Raw genomic sequence first — 19,353 nt, 5'->3', positions numbered from 1 at the left:
CTATCCATGTGGTACAGCTGTGCTCCAAAATGTACTCATCTAATGCAATGAATGTGCCACAATGATGAGGGAGGTTGTTGATGTGTGAGGGGTGGGGTGAGGGGTGCTGTGAGGGATAACTGGGAACCTCTTATATTTTTTAATGTAATATTTTTTATGATCTCCATATCTTAAAAAATACAACTTAATAAAAAGAGGAATTAAGGAAGGAAAGAGAACCAGTTTATTATATCTGTGCCAATTATTCTGCAGACCATTTAGATTTTAGTGACCAAATATCTACAAAGTGCTTGGGGTATATATTGAACAACAAATGTAGGCCCAAACCTCTATAAAACTATCTCACATAAAAATATGAAATTGTATCTACATACATATATATACAAACACATATATAAATACCTGGCTAACGTACTTGAGCAGTATTTGAAAATACAATTGACAATTTTCCTACAGGATTGGGAAGAGTTGTCATGTGTTACACTTTATGGCTCACTGAAAATTTCTCATGCAACACTTATCAGAATTGAGGGAAATCTTTATAAGTACGGTTTCTCTTTATCAATTTGAGCCTTGCACTCCGGGACGGTAAGGTACAGCATTTTATTTGGTACAAAATTCATTTTAAAGAGAAACAAATGAATAAGTATGGGCCTGTTTTCCTCCCTTGGCACAAAACCCTTTAGCAGGCAGCCTCCATTCCATAAGGGAGGGGGAAAAAACCGCTTTGCTCTGAAAAAAACGAAGTGGGCAACTGTGTTAAGCGAGGCCCTCACAAATTCCCCAAGCTCAGGCCCAAAAGAAGAGTCCTCAACCGGAAGGGGCCCGACCGCCCCCACAGGAACGGGAAAGCTTCGAGGAGAACGCCACCACAGAGTTTTATGGCATTTGCCAGAGCGTCCTACGTCAGAGTCTTCCCCCTCCCCTTCCCCTGAGCATTACCACGGCAACAGTCTGCCCTCCGCGAGAGCCGAGGCCAGGCAGCTACATTAGCGCCCCTGGCGGCTGAAGACCAGCGCTGCAGATCCCTCTCACCATTTTTATCCCTCCCCTCTCTCCACCCCCTCCACCGCCCCTTTCAGCAGCTCAGTCACTTTGGCTCCTCCCTCCTCTTCTCCAGCTCTTCTTCCTCCTCCGCCTCCTCAGCTCTGGGGCTAAAAAACCTATGGGTCGAAACGTGATGCGATGAATCCGAGAGAGACCGAAACTGGGACAAGGACTGCGGCGGCAGCGGCGGGATTCCTGGACATGGGGGCTTAACCACAATAGAGGCAGTTCACCCCCGCCCCCCGCCAGTCCCTCCAGAGCGAAGCCCCCAAACCCACTCGGGAAAAGGATGGCGGCGGCCCCTACCCAGATAGAAGCCGGTAGGTAACTGTGTCTAGGGGTTATGGGGATGTGACTTAGCAAGAAGACTGTCAGTTTCTTTTAAAGAAGCTTGCATTTCTCTTCTTTACCTCCCTCTTAACCTCTTTTTCCCCCTCTTTCTCAGAGCTGTATTACCTGATCGCTAGGTTCTTGCAGTCCGGACCGTGCAACAAATCCGCTCAGGTGAGGGGGAGAAGGAAATCTTGGAGTCGGGGGGAATGGTCCCAATGGGCAAAGAAAACAAGGCAGCGGGGTAAACGGTTCCTCTGAGGTTGAGGGAAAGGCCGGCCTTGACTAGTCCTGCCGTCAGCGGCCGGGTTCGAAGTGGGGAGGGAAGAACGGGTTGATGGCCTGAGTTGCTTCTCATATCCTTGTTTCCCTTTTGCTCAGGTGCTAGTGCAAGAGCTCGAGGAGTATCAGGTACGAAATCCCTTCGGATAGGGCTGGGGAGGGTTGGGGAGATACTGGAGGAAGGGGAGGGCAAGTCAGGGTGGACGGCAGGATCTGGACACCTATAGCTGTTATCACTGAGATGAACTGCCTTCACTCAAAAGCCTTGGACAACGCTGGGGTTTTAACTTACCCTTATGCCTGTAGGAGGTGTTTTTTCAGGATTTCCTTCCCCTTCAGCACCCCCCCCCCCCCCCACCACACGCACATACACTCCTCCAGTTCTGAGGCTCAGTCGCTATCCGGCCTAGGGAAATAAAGACTTAGAAGGGTCTAGGACCGGACCCAGGCTGTGTTGGGTTGATAGGAAGCGGAGGCTTCGCCTTTATCGTTTGCCCCCTACCCCTTTCTTTTCCCCCGGCCCCAGCTGATTCCGCGGCGCTTAGACTGGGAGGGGAAAGAGCACCGAAGAAGCTTTGAGGATCTGGTGAGTAAAGTTTTCATTTCACCTCAGTCCAACTCTCTCTATTCCCTCCGCACCTTGTTTCCCCAACCCGCTCCTGATCCCTCAGACCGTACCGCGATAGAACTCGGTGCCGGGCCCAGGAACGACTGCCCCTTCCCCCCCTCCCTGCAAGGAGAAAGGTTACTTTGCCCTCCCCTAGGCCTTGCATGATTCCACCTGAAAACTTTGAAGAATGTGAGTTCCTTATCAGAGGTGCCGAATTGTGGATTATGAATATGTTACAAACGTCGGGGAAGGCCCATTGTAGGGGGAAGAGAGAAACCCGGGGGTTATCTTGGGGCACGTACCAAGGACTGACGCTGACCAATGACAGCGTTGGTAACAACCTGGAGTTCCGGATCTGTGGAAGAAAACCGGTTTCTGGTTGGTCCTGGCTTGAAATACGGGAACTGAAGCCAGGCTTGGTCTTTATTTGGGGGGGTGGGGGGGAGTGGTGGTTCAAGAGCGGAGTTGATAGACCCAGGGCTGGGAAAAACGGCTTAATTCAAAATAATAAGAAGCTTTTAGCAAATTACACTATTTACAAGTTTTAGACGATAGACTACCGAATAAAAGCAAAATCGTATAGCTTAGGTCTTATAAAATAGCTTATTATCCATCAGTAAATTACATTTGTACAGATGCATTTTTCACTAAATAAAAGCTATGTATTATGACCTTTTTGAGAATTGTGAAGCACGATTTTGGGTTTACAAAGAGACAACAATGGTCATATCTTAAAATAGAATATACTTTAGTAAAGGACCAAAAGCATTGGATTGGCTGTGTTGTTTCTCTGGCAAATGTAATGGTATAAATACACCTTCAGTTTATTATTGATATATCAAAAAAGGTGATTTCAATTTATTTTTTTGAGTTGGCTTGTGTGAGTCTCTGGCACAGTGAATTGGAGGGAAATGAAAGGAGAAAAAAGTGATGTTAATAAAACTTAAATTCAGCTATCCTTCAAATAAGACAGAATAGGGAAAGTTAAGGAGAGTTTGGAGGGGTATGGTAGACTTTAAATGTAAATAAAATTATTTAAAATTTGCAATAGATTATTTAAATTCCTTTGGTGTTTCTTTTGATATTTCTCTTTGTATTGAGAGTGAAGCCACATATTAATATATCTACTGACTAATTTTTTTCTTATTTTTGCAAATCATAGAAAATGGTATAATTATTGTGATAAGGATAAGTTTGATTGTGATAGTAATGGTAAAAATTACTCAAATGAGTGAAAATTATTTTGAGAAACTCACATATATTGCCAGGTTATTTTAATATGTAGTCCAGACTTTTTGATGAACTTAAGTCCTCCAAAAAAAAAAAGGCAAAGGCATCAGTACCTACCAATAACTGTTTTTAACACTTTATATTTCTAACTTGATTTTGAAGATACATATAGTTTTATATTGAGTTGTTTTGAAAATGTTTTTGTTTCCCTTTGTCCATATCACAAACTACAAGTATCTCCAGGGAGACAGTGGCACACATTTAGGCAAGTGACAAAAGGAGAGTTAAATTTTTTTTTTCAAAAACTAAGTTGACAATGATAAAAACATAAAAATAAATGAACATCAAAATAGTTAAGATACAGAGGCTCCTTACCAACACTTGGTTTACTAAACTTTTCCTTTCCTTATGTTGTAAAGGCATATTTTTACATAATTTTAACCAATGTCTATTTTATGTTCTATATTTTCTTAATGTTTTTATATATACTTATCTGTGCATTTGAATAGTCATTATTATAATGGCAAGTTGTATTAAGATGCTATAATCTAAATGTGGCTAAAAGGGGAAATTATTAGTTGTACTAGAATAAATCTATGGAACTACACAGCGTAAACAGTGAACCCTAAGTTAAATCATGGACTATATAGTTAATAGTACAATTATAAAACTGTACTATTATCAGTTTTAACAAATGTAGCACACCAATGCAAGGTATTAATACTGGGTGGTATATGGTAATTATGTATTTTATATATTTATTGTTCTGTAAACCCATAAATTCTCTAATAAAAAAAATGGAAACCCCACCCCCCAAAAAATAGATTTTCAAATATATAAATCATTGAAAAATACATATTTATTTAAAAAATTCATTCTTTAGGACTAATGTGCCTGCTGGATGAATCGCATATCTTTTTCATAACATTGTAGTATAAATTATCTAAGAGGAATTAGAAGTAAAACACATATAACATATGTGCAACAACAGTTGTAAAAGTCCTGCAAAACTCAATAAATTTAGGGATCGAGGGTGGCACAAGTGATTGGGTGCCTCTCGCACATGGGAGGTCCTGAGTTCAGTTCCCAGTGCCTCCTAAAAAAAAAAAAAAAGATGAACAGAGAGCAGACAATGAGTGCAAACAAGAGGAGGTGGGGGTGGGGAAGAAATAAATAAATTAAATCTTTTAAAAACAAAACAAATTAAAAAAACCAATACATTTGATATTTTGGAAGATTTTACTCACCCCAAAACTTGACTTCTTAAATTCCTTTAAATTTGAAAATTGTATTTTCCATTTAATGTTTGTATAAGATCTGTTGTATTCTCCATTAAATGCTTAACAGGTAGTATTCTAATCTTCCCCATCACCATACAGAGTAGGTGTCATCATTCCTATTTTACAGTAGGAAAAATTGAAGCTCAGAGAAAAAAATGCTTGCTGGAAGTCACACAGTTAATCAGCAGCAAAGCTGGGGATCAAACTCAAACTCTTTGCATTTACCATGCTGCTTCAAAGCTGTGAGGAATAGGTTCTGGCTGACTCTATTTATGGGAAATCTAAGATATAAATAAGTAAATTAAGTGAATTAAAGTATGTTTTGTCTCTATAAAATGAAAGATGCTATCTTAGATTTGAACTCAACTTCCATGTCAGTGCTTTGGTTAATTCTAATTTTTCACTAATATCTTTGTGTAGTTACGTGGTCTTTTTCTTCTTTTTTCCTTCACTTTTTTTTTTCATTTTATTTTCTTATTTTTTTTAAAGATACTTAGATTACATAAATGTTACATAAAAATTGTAGGGGATTCCCATATGCCCCACTCCCTACCCCTCCCACACTTTTCTATATTAACAGTATCCTTCATTAGTGTAGTACATTTGTTAAAATTGATGAACAAATATTGGAGGATTTCCACTAAGTGTGGATTATAGTTTCCATTATAGTTTAAACTCTCTCCCTCACAATTTTGTAAGTTATGATAAGATATATGATGACCTGTATCTGTCATTGGAGTGTCATTCAGGACAATTCCAATGTTCGGATATTGCCCCCTTATGACACCTGTTCTTCCCTCTCCCTCCCCTCAGAACCTCTGGTGGCCACTGCCTCCAAATCAGTGTATAAGTTCTTCCATTGCTAGAATCAGAAGTCCGTGACTGAATACCAGTAAGTTGACTCTAGTCCTTCGTTCATTCCCCAATCCTGAGACGGGGCTTAGTTCCCATGGCACAAGATAGATAGGACTATTTTCCTTGCAGTTGCATACTGTCTCTGTTCCTTGGGAAGGTCGTTGTGAATCATCTTCTCCTTGTTAGTTGTCCTGGGTGAGTCCAATGAACGGGAGAGTAGGTGTTGCAACTCTGTTGAGATTCAGGGCCCAGCTGGCACATGGACAGCCCAAAGATTTAAGTCTTTTGGACATACACATATCAGCTCTAATACTAACTATAGTTTCAAATAGAAGGGGCAGAAGAGCCATAGGTAGGGAAAACACAACTGAGTCCAACTCTGTCACAGTGGGGAGCATGAATTCCAAAGTAGGGTTCCCAGACAAGACCCGAAACTCCTGAGCTGTCAGCCCTGCCTATAGTATATAGATATCTCCAGAGCCCTCAGGAGCCCTGCTATTTTAGGCAATATTTACTGTGTCAGCCAGTGAGATCCTGCTGAGATGTCTATAAGCATAACCTCTGAAAAGACCTCCCGATTTACTTTGAAGTCTCTTAGCTATATAAACTCATATGTCTTTACCCTTTCCGCATTTTGGTCGAGGTCTTTTTCCAGATGCATTTCTAGTTGGTGTTTGTAGTAATCCCTCCGTGCTGGGGAGCCTCATCCCCAGGAGTCATGTCCCACACCAGGAGGGAAGGTCGTGCATTAATATGCTGAGTTTGGCTTAGAGAGAGGCCAAGTTTGAACAGCAAGGAGGCTCTCAGGAGGTAACTCTTAGGCAACCTATATACTAGGCTAAGTTTCAATTACAAGAAATCCTGGTCTTTATTCCTTAAAGAGGAATTACCAGGTAAAATGGGCTCATCAGTTTTATTGCCTTTGTCATATATTGCGGATTATGCTCCAGAAGATGATACTAAGTTTTAATGTCACCATTTATGCACTTAGTGTGGGTTTTTTAGTGTTTTTCATCTTTTATTATGGCTTCAATAAGTGACAATAGCCCTAGTTGACTTAATTACCATTTTTTTATTAGTGAAGCTAAACTTTAGCTAATTATTTTTTAAATTATTGTTAATCCATTTGTATGTCTTTACATATCCTGTATTTTAATACTTTATCTTTTCTAATTCTTTTTTGTTTTTAAATTTTGTTGTATGTACTTATTATTTTCTTCACCCAGAGAATTTCTTCTATTGTTTGAACATTATCTGCAATTGCGATAAGTAGTATCTTTTGTTTTGTTTTTGATTTTTATACTGTACCCTTAGGTTTTTATTTTTGCACATCAGTATTCATATTTTCTAGGATTATACCTATTTGATCACCATGGTCTGTTTTTAATCAAATGTCTGTTTTCTACTTATAGATCTTTTTTTTTAAGGAATGGTGGGGCAGGGTTGCATGAGAATCTGAACAGAAGGAAAAAGGGAAGTATAATGACTGAGAATTGAGTGTGCAGTGTTAGATTGATTGTTAGATTCATCAGTTGAATTTTTAATTAAAATTATTTCACATCTGACCTCTGGTTTTGAGTGCCTTCATTGTGAGAGAATTGGAATTTTCCTTTGGTTAGGTATTTTTTAAAGTGCTGATAGAATAATGGATTTATACAATGTGATTTTTGATTTAGCTACATGCTTTGGGTTGAAATTTAGGGCAAAGTATTAATAAACAGTATAATCTTGATTTATTTAATGTATTATGTTATAAAGTATTTCAAACTTAATTGGTGTAAGTTTAAAACAGGAAGAGTACAAATACATAATTAAGAGGTGAGGGAGTGTAAACAAGGATAACAGCATGCTGAATTGGGGTTGAATAGTGGCGGATACTGCATATTTGAAATAAAAATTTTGCATTTCTGTCCATATGTATATTTTCCACTCATTTGAATTGATTTTCATACCACTTAACTTATTTATCCAGAAGAATACTAAGATAAAGGTAAGTTGGATTTCTTCATTACTAGTTAATATTACATATTCTAGAAAACTCCCACTTTTCTTTCTTAAATGGTCATCTGATTTAGTGTTTTAATTATAATTTAGAACACAAGGGTTGGTGCCTTTTTAATAAAGCTACTGGCAAGCAAGTATTGACATTAAGATCTGAAGTGCCTTTAAAAAATTGAGTCCATACATGGTTGTTTTTTTTTTTTTTCAGTTTGTTTGAACTATAAGGCTTTTGATTATGGCTTTCAAAATAAAACATTGTAAATTAGTTTTCAGAAGTTTAAGTAACGGTATAGGGAGAATGTTGAAATAGTGGTATTGTTTTTGGAGTTTGGTTGGAGCATTTTTGCTTTATTTTCTTCTCCCTAGTTAACTGTTATTGACAGCATAATAGAATCAGATTTGCTTGTTGCAAATAATATTAAGGCAGATATTTTAATAATTATGGATGGTCTTTCATTTATCATGACTATTGAAGTGTTGCCTATTTTATTGCTTCCTCCTTGGAGATTTATTGGGGACAAGAAACAAAGCAATCAGGGTTATGTGTGTATTTAGATGAACAATTTTGTTCATATATAAATTTTATAATTTGAAATGATTTGGAAACTTCTTTTCAAGACATTTAAAGAACTTGGAATCATTTTAAGGGGACTCTTATTGTAAGACTGAATCAAAGGCATAATTATCTTTAGTTGTAGTATATATTTTTACATTTATTCAGCATTTTTCACTCAGATTTGAAAATACCAGTTTGTGCTTACATTTGGAATGACATAGATTTTACTGCTCTTGTTTTGCATATAAAATATTTGAAGCAATTTTATGTCTAATTAAAAAAAACTATCCAGATTGTATATTCATTACTGACTTTAAAAGATTACATTCATCTATGATGACAGATGTTATATGAATTTGCATCTGCTTACGACACATTCAAGATTAAAAGTCTTTTCACATTACCTCATTTGATACTCACCATCAACTTTAAAGTACTGTATTTAAATTGCAGACATACCTGTATGTGTTTTCTCTTACCTAGCTACAGCTGTTTTTCTACAATTTTTAGTAACAGCTTAAATTGTCTATTAGAACAGGGGCATGATCTTTGAATGCTGTTATCATAGATACTGCATTCATAAGTATAGAAGAAGTTAAAGCATGTAAGACTTATTAACTGCCATGTGCCATAGTTGAGGAGAACAAAATATATTATGGGAAAGCAAAAAGCCTGTGCTTTACAATCCCAGTTCAGTACAGTATAGCTGATAGGTATTATGGCAGAGAGTACTGACTACTGACTTGCTTGAACCATGTGTACACTCTGGCTTTTATCTATTTTTCTGGATTAATCCTTAACTTTTTTTCTACCACACTTGAGGTCTAGGTACATACCTTCAATGATTAAAATTCTTTACCATTAGTCCTTGGAAAACTGGTATCTCAGTGCAAATGAAATGGTATTATGAGAGTGAAGAGAGCTGCTTTTAGGGAGAAATAATTTGAATTGGGTGAATTTTCCTTAAAGAAATTTAAGATGAAATTCTCTTTATTACACTTGTATATTAGAGGGTTTTTTGTTGTTTTGGTTTTTTCTAATGTTGATTACTGGTTGATTAATAACATTTTTTTTTCTTTTGTAGTACTTTAAGGCAATTTAGTGTTTGTGTCATATTTTAGAGATGTTCTTCTTGGACCTTTTGCACAATGGGATTTTGTAAGAGGTAGAAAAGACCATAAGGTTTATTTTGGAAGATAGTCTTTAACTTACTGAGTACCTCTGGGGAAATTCTTAACTTCTTTGAGATTCAATTTCCTCATCTATAAAATGAAAATTCTTACTTGTTTTACAAGGTTGTTTTGTGTGGACCAAATGAGTTAAATGTGAAAGGATGTATTTTATTAATTGTATAATGCTGAGCCAATGAATTGGTTATTACATTTTAAAGGTAGGACAGAGAAGTTGAATGGCTAGCCGGGAAATCTGGAGAGCTATGATCCCAGAATTTATATTTTCTTAACTAGCTAGTTATCACTTAATTTTCCTAATATTTTTAGAAGATGAGGAGCACATAAAACAGTATTATACTGGAGTCAGTGTAGCTCAGTGGTAGCACTTGCTTTGCATTTACAAGGTCCTGATAACTCCTAAAAAAACAAAACAAAACGAAACAAAACAAAAAGTAAATAAGAAAGTATTATAATCAAACCCAAAATGAGTGTTTTGAAATGCTTCTGTGTTCACTCAAATAAAAACATATGATCGTATGTCAAAAGGTATTTAGTGTTATTTGTATTTTTATAGATTTTGTAAAAATAAGCTATTCAAGCATAGTGTTTACTTCTTTTTAAAGAAGTGGTAGGTCTTCAGTGTGAGTCTTTCAGATTTCTTACTGCAGCGATCCTCAACTCTTCTGATTGATCTTTTTTTCCTGCAACTTATTCTCTATACATTATTATTTAAAAAAAATTTTTTTTTGACAGTGAGTGTAACTCAGTGGTTGAGCACTTGCTTCCTATGTATGAGGTCCTGGGTTCAATCCCTGGTAACTTCTTAAAAATTTTTATTAAAGAAGTTATGTGTTCATAGAAGAATCATGCGTAAAATAAAGGATTCCCATACACTTCACCACCACCAATACCTTTCATTGGTGATGAACATTTGTTACAAGTGAAGAGAGCACTTATTAATAATTGTACTTTTTGTTTTTTACAATAGTCGTCAATATTTATTGAGAGATTCTAAAAATAAGGAATGCTTCATGAATTTATCCTTGCTCAGGGGCCATGCTAATATTTCTGTATTGTTCCAATTTTAGTATATGTGCTGCCAAAGCTAGCATTATTTTGTATACAAAATCGATAATTATTTTCTTGTACTTTAAATTATATTATTGAAGTTATTTTCCATGTACTTTAGTATCTACTGTGGTGCTTTTTATAATTAGTAGGCTCTCAATTACTATTTGTTCAAAACTCTTAACTTTTGTTAGAAGCATTTCATGATATATTGATATTTTTAGGCTTATTTAATCTGCTCTTATACTGAGTTCTTTTTTTTTGGTGGGGGGGGCTTTTTCTACTGAGCCTTTTCTGGAATATGGGTAGGTTCCCCGACCTTGAACTGATTCCACCTGCCCTGAAATTAGTGCCCTGAGAGTACTTGAGTCTAGGTGGGTTGCTCTGGCTATCTCATTTCTGGGGAAATTTTAAAACTAAAAAAAAGAAACAGAAAAGCTTTGAACAGTGATTAACATTTTCAAAGTCTTAAAAGTATTAACACTTTGTGGCCCACCTCTGCTAACCAGTAGTATTACTAAAAAAGAAATTCCTGCCTGTTCTCTTTCCCTTTCTTCCCATTTGTCCCCTTTCCTTCAAATTCAGCACACATTAAAACCCAGCATTAAATTATAAAGATGTACTAAGATTATTTAAAATAATATTTTACTGAAGACTACCAAGAAAATAAACAGTAAATTTGTTTTGCTTTCTTCTTGTCTTGTTTTTTTGTGCAAACATGTATTTTTTTCCCTTCAAAATTAGACCATACTCTGGATAGAGTTTTTAATTGCTTTTAAAAAACAAAATAAAACCAAAAAATACCTTATAGAGTAGCACTTAAACATTGTGGAGTTCTTATGTGCTAGACATTGTGCAAAGTGCTTTTACTGGATAGGGATGCTATTTTCTTTGCCTTGGAATCCCTTTGTCTCTCTTGTGAACTACTTATCCTTCAATTGTGAAATTGGACATGAACCCTAAATCTGAATTAGGTACTGTACTTCTTTGCTTCCTTAATTCTGTGTAGTAATCTCTGAGTACTTAGAGGTTTGATTTTTTTTTTATTTATAATTTTTTACCCCTATTGTGATTGTTAGTCCCCTTAGGGCAGCAGTTTCACCTTTCCTTTACATTCCTGTCCTCTAAATGTCTGAATGAATGTGCGTGAATGAACGCTTTTGGTTTTGTCCTAACCAAATCATATGAGGTGGTTATCATTACCCCTATTTTACAAATGAAAAAGCTCAGGCTCTGAGAAGTTAAATAATCTTGCCAGAGGTCACCTTAGGAACTGGACATGCTGGAACGATTTGAATCTAAGTCTGGTTTCCCCTATATTATCTTTCCATTATATCACAACTGCCAGGAAAGAATAACAGTAAATTTTAGAGCCTGAATAATTCAAGCTGTCAGACTTAAAATTATCTGTGCTTCTCTAAACTACACTGATATTTATATATATTAAGCCTTACTCTAGTTTACTAAATCTGTTTTGTTTTCTGTTCCTAAAGATCAAGAAATCATGTGACTAACTTTTTGTGTGTGCTTCTTCTACATTCCCCCCAAGTAAAAAATCTCTGACAAAAATGTACGTTCCATTTTATTTGTATATGATCCCAGTTTGATTGTTCATCCCCTAACTCTTTGGTCATGGTCCTAGTTAGAAAACAAATACATACACACACATATACACACACACAATATTCTCTGTTATATTTGTTTTTCTGAGTTACTTTTCAGACCCTATTATTTCTGAAAACCAGGGTAAAAATGATATTATTTCCATCTGGAAATTAGTATTTCAAATGTAGCAGCTGGTGTAGGCCTGGCCTCTTGGGATTGGGTACCTTTTGCATTTTACTCAGTGTTCATCTTAGTTCCCTTTAGCTGGTTAGGATGAGTAGGATCAACTTAGTGAGCTAGCTCTCGGGTCTTCTGATTTGTCATAATTATTCTGAAGTGTGGTTATTCACTTGTTAGACTTGCTTTTTAGGTTAGCCAATCTTGGTAGTGAGGAGGCTTTTAACCTAGTATTCATTTAATTTATTTCAGTTTATTCAGATTTAAAGTTTTTATGTCCTCACAGTCTGTATTCATTATCGCTACCTTTATACTTATTCACCTACCCTTAATAGGGTAGTAGTGGAAAGAGCAGTGGGCACACAGATCCAGATTCCAGTCCCCTTATTGTGACAATTGGACAAGATTGTCACTTCTTGATTTCTTTTCCTTTCTGTAGAATGTGGAGTTAGGTTGATTATACATAAGGATCTTTCCAATTTCAAAGATTCTATAATTTAATTCCTCGGAAGTGTTTTATAGAATATTATAGAAGTTTGTGTTCTACTCTTGAGCTTTGTTTATAGAGAATGCTTTCCTTCTGCAGATGTCAAAGCTCTTGGTGTAGGTGTTACTTGTTGGCCATTATATTCCAGAGAGAAATATGGTTAAATGACTTGTCCTTGGCCAGCATGACACACTAAGTTAGAAGAAATTAGAATGCTGAGTTTTAAATGAAAACAGTGGCTTCTAATATTAAACCATACATTTTAATAGAGGATTTAAAAATATATACTTTATATTATATATTAGATTTATAAACAATTTTAATACAGAATTATAAAAAACTTGAAAAGTAACTGAGTGGCTAAGAGTTCTTATGCTAGAAAAGATCACTTTAAAAAAAACTCCAGCTTTAATCAAAAGCAAATGGATTCAAGTAAATGTTTACCACTTATAAGTTCTGAAGTTCGATTTAGAAAAAACTGTTATTGTAAGAACTATACCAATATAGTCTAGAAACTTGTGAATGTTGTTTAAAGAAGCTAGCATGTTCAAACTCCAAGTATTATTTCCATTGTGCTGATAGAATTTATGTTTCTGTAGTACTATTTTGTAATCACATTTTTATTGATTTTAGAGGAATGTACTTTTTGAATGGAACTGCTTAGAAATTGAGCACTTTTCTATTATATAGTGTGGAAATAAAACTTAAGAAATTTATTGACTATGGTTTATAAGACAGATCTTCAAGGAGGATCATTTAAGAGTAGTTAAACCTTATTTTAGTTGCTAAAGATATAGATTGATGTATAACCATTGATGATTCTGTCCTTTTGATTTATTACTGAGAAACTAATGAAAATTTTATATAATTAACTGAAAATCAAATGTAATTTTTCCTATATGATGAAGTAAGGGAGGTGCCTTTAAGATTTCATTTAAAATGCAGTTTTGACATGTGTTCTATGTTGGATAATTCTGAAAGTTCTAATTTGAGAATTCTCATTTTCTGGATTATATATTGGAGATCTGTTACAATTTTCTAGTTTAATTAGTTCTTTTGGTAGCAATTTAATAACTCTTGGGTTGGTTAGGGAATGAAGAAAAGAAAATAGAAGAAAATTTCCAGTAAAAATATCAACTACCACTGTATGAAAAACTCTCATCTAGCATTTACTTGCTGAAAAAGTAATGGCTGAAATCTATAGTTTAATTTATCTAAGACAGTATTGGGGAAGAAAGGCATAATCTATAGATATTAATATACAGTATTTTAAGGCTTTTTCTTTAATCTATTTTCATTTAAGAGTATTAATTATTTTTGTATATAGGCATATTTAGGAAGTGCTCTAATGTGGCAGTTATGAATTGTGCACTAAAGTTTTAGTATAGCAGTATCTGTAGGTACATGAAATGTTTTTTAGATTGACCCATCAGCTGCTTTGATTTAAATGTTACCTGTATATATTATTGAAAGATGGTTCTATATAGTTACTTGCTTAGAAAACAAAATTAAAGTTGAGAAGTAATTGAAGTAATTTGCTTGATCCTCCATCCCTGTCTAGAAGATAAACCTCATAGATTCAAGTCTAAAATAATCAGATTAAGTTTCCATTTTTCCTGAGCATCAAGACAATTGCCAGGCCCGGGTTATTTCAGTAGACTAAAACTGTTTTACTGGAGGAACTTAACAAAAGATAATTGACAGGAAATAATGAAAAATAAATGATATTTAATCACGATATATTTACTTCCTCCCAAATACTGAGTACATGTTAATTTGTAGTTGCTTGACCAGTGTTCTCTAAGAAGAAAAATGCATCCTGATCTGTGAATCTTAAGATCTTTCATCTATGAATTGATATGATAGAATTGCATATAGTTCGACTTCATTTTTTTATTCATTCATTGATTCATTGATTCATGCAACAAATAATTATTGAGTACCTAATTTATACCAGGTCCTTTTCTGGAGGCTAGGCATAAAGCAGTGAAAAAAAAACCGCGAAATTTCTTCTCCCATGGTCATCACTAGGGTTGAGTTATAGAATTAGAATTTTGTGTTATATTGTTTTCTCCACCTGGTGATAGTATATTGCTCTGCGTTCTCTGTGATGGTAAACATTTTTGTATTTTACTGTAGCACTTATAAAAATTGACATTTTTGGCAGAAGTAGATTTCAGGACCATATATCAAGATAGGAATGTGGATGTTCTTTTCAGCTTGCCTTGTTAACATTCTAGTTTTCTCTATTTACTGTTTTAATAATTAGTTATTTATTAAACACATCAGGAATTTGAACATTAGCTCAGATAAAAAATGGAAAACAGTTTTTTGTTGTTATTGTCTCATTCCTATTGATATATGTAGCCCATCTCCAGAAATTGACTTGTATTTTTAAAAAATGTATTCATGTTACAATGAATTTTGGCTATATAACTCAGTTTTTCAGAGCATGGTATTTCTAAAATCATGAAGTGCTGTCATTTCAATGTACTTAATTCTTATAGCTGTTACTCAACTTTGGTTGAAGTATTAAATGCTTAAAATTTTATTATCCTGATTCCATATTTTAAAATTGTGCTTTGCTCCATGATGGGATAGTTTGGTAGTGGAATAGACTAATGTTTTTAAACCAAATTTTTTTCCTATGTTTTATTTATGCTTTTTAGGTGGCAGCCAATGCACACATTCCTCCAGACTACCTCCTTAAAATCTGCGAGCGGATTGGTCCCTTACTAGATAAGGAGATTCCTCAGAGTGTTCCTGGGGTACAGACATTGCTAGGTGTTGGTCGGCAGTCTCTATTACGGGATGCCAAAGGTAAGAGTTTCACAGTTCTAAAGCATAGATATTAGAGGAAGGCATGGAGAGCAGCATATTTTAAAGTGAATGTTCCCATGTCTTTCTAAATAATCATTTTCTTCTAGTTTTTATTTTGATAATTTGTTTTTTTAGCATATAAATAAATTTTTAGAACTTTAAAAGCAGCCTTTCCTTTGAAACAGTGACTACTATTTCAGGTAAAGATTAAAATCCCTTTGCAACACTGAGGAGTAGAGATCTCCACAATTGCTGCTTTGATTACTATAGTATAAATGCTTAAAAGAGTTTTTCATTACATTATAATGTTCTTACTCTTTATGAGTCCTCATAATACCATCTTACAATACCAATATAGTCACATTGCACATTTCAAAAGAGGTAAATCTCTATTCCTGAACTTTTTAATCTTTTATGTATTTTTTCCCAAAATTTTACATGGAACCTCAGTATGTAAAATATATAAAGTGCTATTTCATGAACATAAAAATGTGAAATTAGGATTTAAGGATTTCTTTTGGAGTAATAAATACTTCAACTGTAACAACCAATTTGTATCTATATTTTGTTTTATTAGTGTGATATTTTTAAAAATCCTAATTCACACAGATAAATAGTTGCATAAATGAAAAATTTTTAAACATCTCTTTTTGTAATTTAAGGAAGTTAAGGAAGGGTTAGTGGTATGTTTGTTTCAAAGCTGAATATTTAATGTTTGCTTGGATTCTTGGATAGAAACATAAAAGTGAGACAAAAAATATAAATACAGTCAAGTATCATCGGACATACATTGTCATTACATGTTACATATGGCATGACTAGCAGGTACTCTGTTACATGAACATATACCAAGTATAAGTTGACTGAATTTTGCCTGGCACACTTGTACTTTAAGTAGTCCTTGCTTAAACAGTTTTATATTAGTGGGCATATATATGTCTAAAGATCAAAAGGACCAATGCAAACTTAAAACCTAATTAATCAGTGATATATGATTCACATGCATGCATAAGAAAAGCCTTAATTTGAGATCAATCAAGAGATAAAATATCTGGTGATATGTTAAGGTGTTGTTGGATACTAGTCATAATTTGGGTTTATATCATGTTTAAATGTATGCATGTTATTTTTGTTGTGGTTTCAATAGTTAAAAGTATATTTCAACAAATGAAATTACTGTCAAACTAAAGTACAATTATAAAAAAGCAATACTACTGTTTTCTGACCTAACTTTTAATAATTTTGTGTAGACTGTAAGAATATACTATGGAATGGGTCTGCTTTTGCCGCTCTTCATAGAGGCAGACCTCCAGAACTACCTGTAAATTATGTGAAACCTCCAAATGTGGGTGAGTAATAGCCATGTGTTTTAAACATATTCTCGATTCATTCCCTCCTGAACTCACTAGAAAGCCAAAATAGGTTCCAGAATTAAATGAAGAATAAACAAACTGCTTACATTCTTGAGCAATTTCATGGCCTATATTTTTAAAACATTTTTACTTAAAGCAAATGTAATCATGGTTTTGTAAAAGGCAGCATTTTTTTTCTTTCTTAGCAAAAGCATTTCCTTTTTTATATAGTACATGTATTTGTAAACATGGATGTCTGTTTACTTCTCAAAGATTTTATAGGAAAGTACGTAAAGATAGAGTTCAAAAGGAAACCAAAGTACATTCTACTTTTATGTTTGCTAACTTTATAATAATCTTATACATTTGTAATAAGGTTATACATTTGTATTTATCTTTATTAAAAAGCAAAGTTTTGTAGAGTAGTATTGGTTTGAAAACCTTGTAATTACAATAAAATTTGAAAGTAAACTGCAGCTGAGCTAGTTTGTCAGTTCAGAAGTAATTTGTAAAGTGTTTCATGTCTATTTGAAATATATATTTGGAAGAACTGGTATTGTAACTATTACCCATCATTTAAAAGTTTCAAAAGTTTTCTTAATTATCATATTCTAAACAATTTTTGAAAATTCTTCTTAGAATTGGCAACAGGATGGCTTGTTTCTTCTAATTTGAGACTGACATTATACCTCGGGAATTAATATATATGCATACTCTTCTAAAGTGACTCAAGGGCATAATAATAAATAATAAAGACTCTGTTTTTAAAATTTTTTCTCTTTATTTTCAGTTCAATTGACATATAGCCACGTCCTATAATTACTTAATAGGTCTGTAATTTAGGATGCATACAGCTCAGTAGTCTTATATTAATTCTAAAAACAAGTTAACATTTACATATTCCCTTAAATTTTTATTTAGCATTGATTGGCTCTTACTAACCTTTGTATGGTTATTTGTCACACTTAAGGTAAGAATTCACTTGGAAGTAGGAAACCTTTGTCTCTAGTTAATATGCAAATATAAATTGAACTAAGATTGTCTAATTTAAACTCTTTTTATCTGGCTGAGGTGACTGGGTTTGTACCAGGAATAGTTCGTCATTTTCCCTCTGTAATTTTGTATAGATTCTATATTTTCCCCATGAATTACTCTTTTGCCAGGCCTTGCTTTTGCTTGTCCACCTCACTAAACTTAATACCTTCCTCCTTTTTATACTCACATAATTGTGCTTAAAACAAGTTGCTTCTGAAGAAGTCATTACTTTTATCTATCTTGAGAGGAGCAAGGGATGCTTGTCACACCTACAAGTAATTAGAACTGGAATATAAACTCAGAATCATCTGTTTTATAAAGCTGGTATGAGTTTCTTGCCTCTACATCCATTCTGGAATCAATATTACATTAATACTTAGGATTAATAAGTTTAATATCTTCATTTGAAAGAAAACATTTTATTATATGGAAATTATATAAAAAGTATAATGAAAGTATAATGAAAAAATATTTTATCTGTTTAGTCCTATTGTGAACGTTTTTTCCATTCCTTATTACTCCTTGTCAGTCTTTTAGCTTTTTCTTTCAACATATTTATGGAACATTTATTTATATTCCACAGAGGGAAGCTATGAAACAGTACTCGGTTTGTTGTAAAAAGCATTCTAAAACTTCTGTGTAAAAGAACCAAATCAAGTTAGAATGTTTAGAAAAGGATAGAAGAATATAAAGATTTGGGATATTTATTTCGAAATTATTTTAAGCAAACCTTGCAGAAAGGGTGTTTTTTATTTTTATTTTTGGCTATAGTTTAATTAATATCCTAGCAATTAATATATTCAATGTCATGAGTATCAGTAGCCTTGTAGGACATACAAGTGCTATTTATCTTGTTCTGTAGCTATGAGTTGTGAGTTGGGATTGGCATCAGTCTTGAAGACTGTAAAGCTCTTACTTTGTGAGGTTAAATTTTGAGAGACATAATTTGATCCATAGTAGCATCATAACCATGGAAGAGATAATTCTTCTGCTTTGTGCTTTCCTGGAATTTTCAGGTTTTACTCAAATTCACTTTTGCTTCTTTTCTGGCTTATAAGATTTTAAATCTATATTAATTTTTTTTGATGATAGATCCTTTTTGGGAAATCCCTCACCAAACATCCCACAGAAAAACCTACTAGACATAATAAGTCTAGATTTAATGAGTCACTTCCCAGTGTTTTTGCCATAGTTAATTTCTTAGTCTTTTATTTTCCTTTGTGCTTATAGGAGCCAATATATTTACTGTATTTTAACCAGTCAGAAGGTTGCATATAGCTACTCAATTTTCTGATTTAAAATTAGTAAACTAAAACAATGTTTTCTATAGATGAGAAAATACTAAACTAAGATTATTTTAGGCCTGTTAAGGATAGCTTGTCTCCTGACATTTCTTTGTATCTGAAGGTGAGGCTATTGATAGTGATAGGTATAGTGCAAGAAGCC

General features: G+C 34.1%; 1 protein-coding gene and 1 pseudogene across 1 annotated transcript in view; one reads left to right on the top strand and one right to left on the bottom strand.

Annotated features, from left to right (window-relative positions):
* Positions 1-1,014: 1,014 nt before the first annotated feature.
* BRWD3 (bromodomain and WD repeat domain containing 3) overlaps positions 1,015-19,353 on the top strand; it is a 143,914-nt gene continuing 125,575 nt past the window's right edge. The window contains exons 1-6 of the mRNA XM_058291985.2: positions 1,015-1,367; positions 1,493-1,551; positions 1,759-1,788; positions 2,186-2,245; positions 15,370-15,520; positions 16,771-16,869. Of these exons, the coding sequence (XP_058147968.1) occupies positions 1,337-1,367; positions 1,493-1,551; positions 1,759-1,788; positions 2,186-2,245; positions 15,370-15,520; positions 16,771-16,869 (430 nt within the window). The 5' untranslated portion in view covers positions 1,015-1,336. The remainder of the gene's footprint in view (positions 1,368-1,492; positions 1,552-1,758; positions 1,789-2,185; positions 2,246-15,369; positions 15,521-16,770; positions 16,870-19,353) is intronic.
* Positions 10,377-10,475, bottom strand: LOC111761187 (U6 spliceosomal RNA; annotated as a pseudogene).

Source organism: Dasypus novemcinctus, chromosome X (assembly GCF_030445035.2).
Source record: "Dasypus novemcinctus isolate mDasNov1 chromosome X, mDasNov1.1.hap2, whole genome shotgun sequence".
Classification (NCBI taxonomy): Eukaryota; Metazoa; Chordata; class Mammalia; order Cingulata; family Dasypodidae; genus Dasypus; species Dasypus novemcinctus.
Note: the sequence above shows the minus strand (reverse complement) of the source record. Positions and strands in the feature narration are given on the sequence as shown.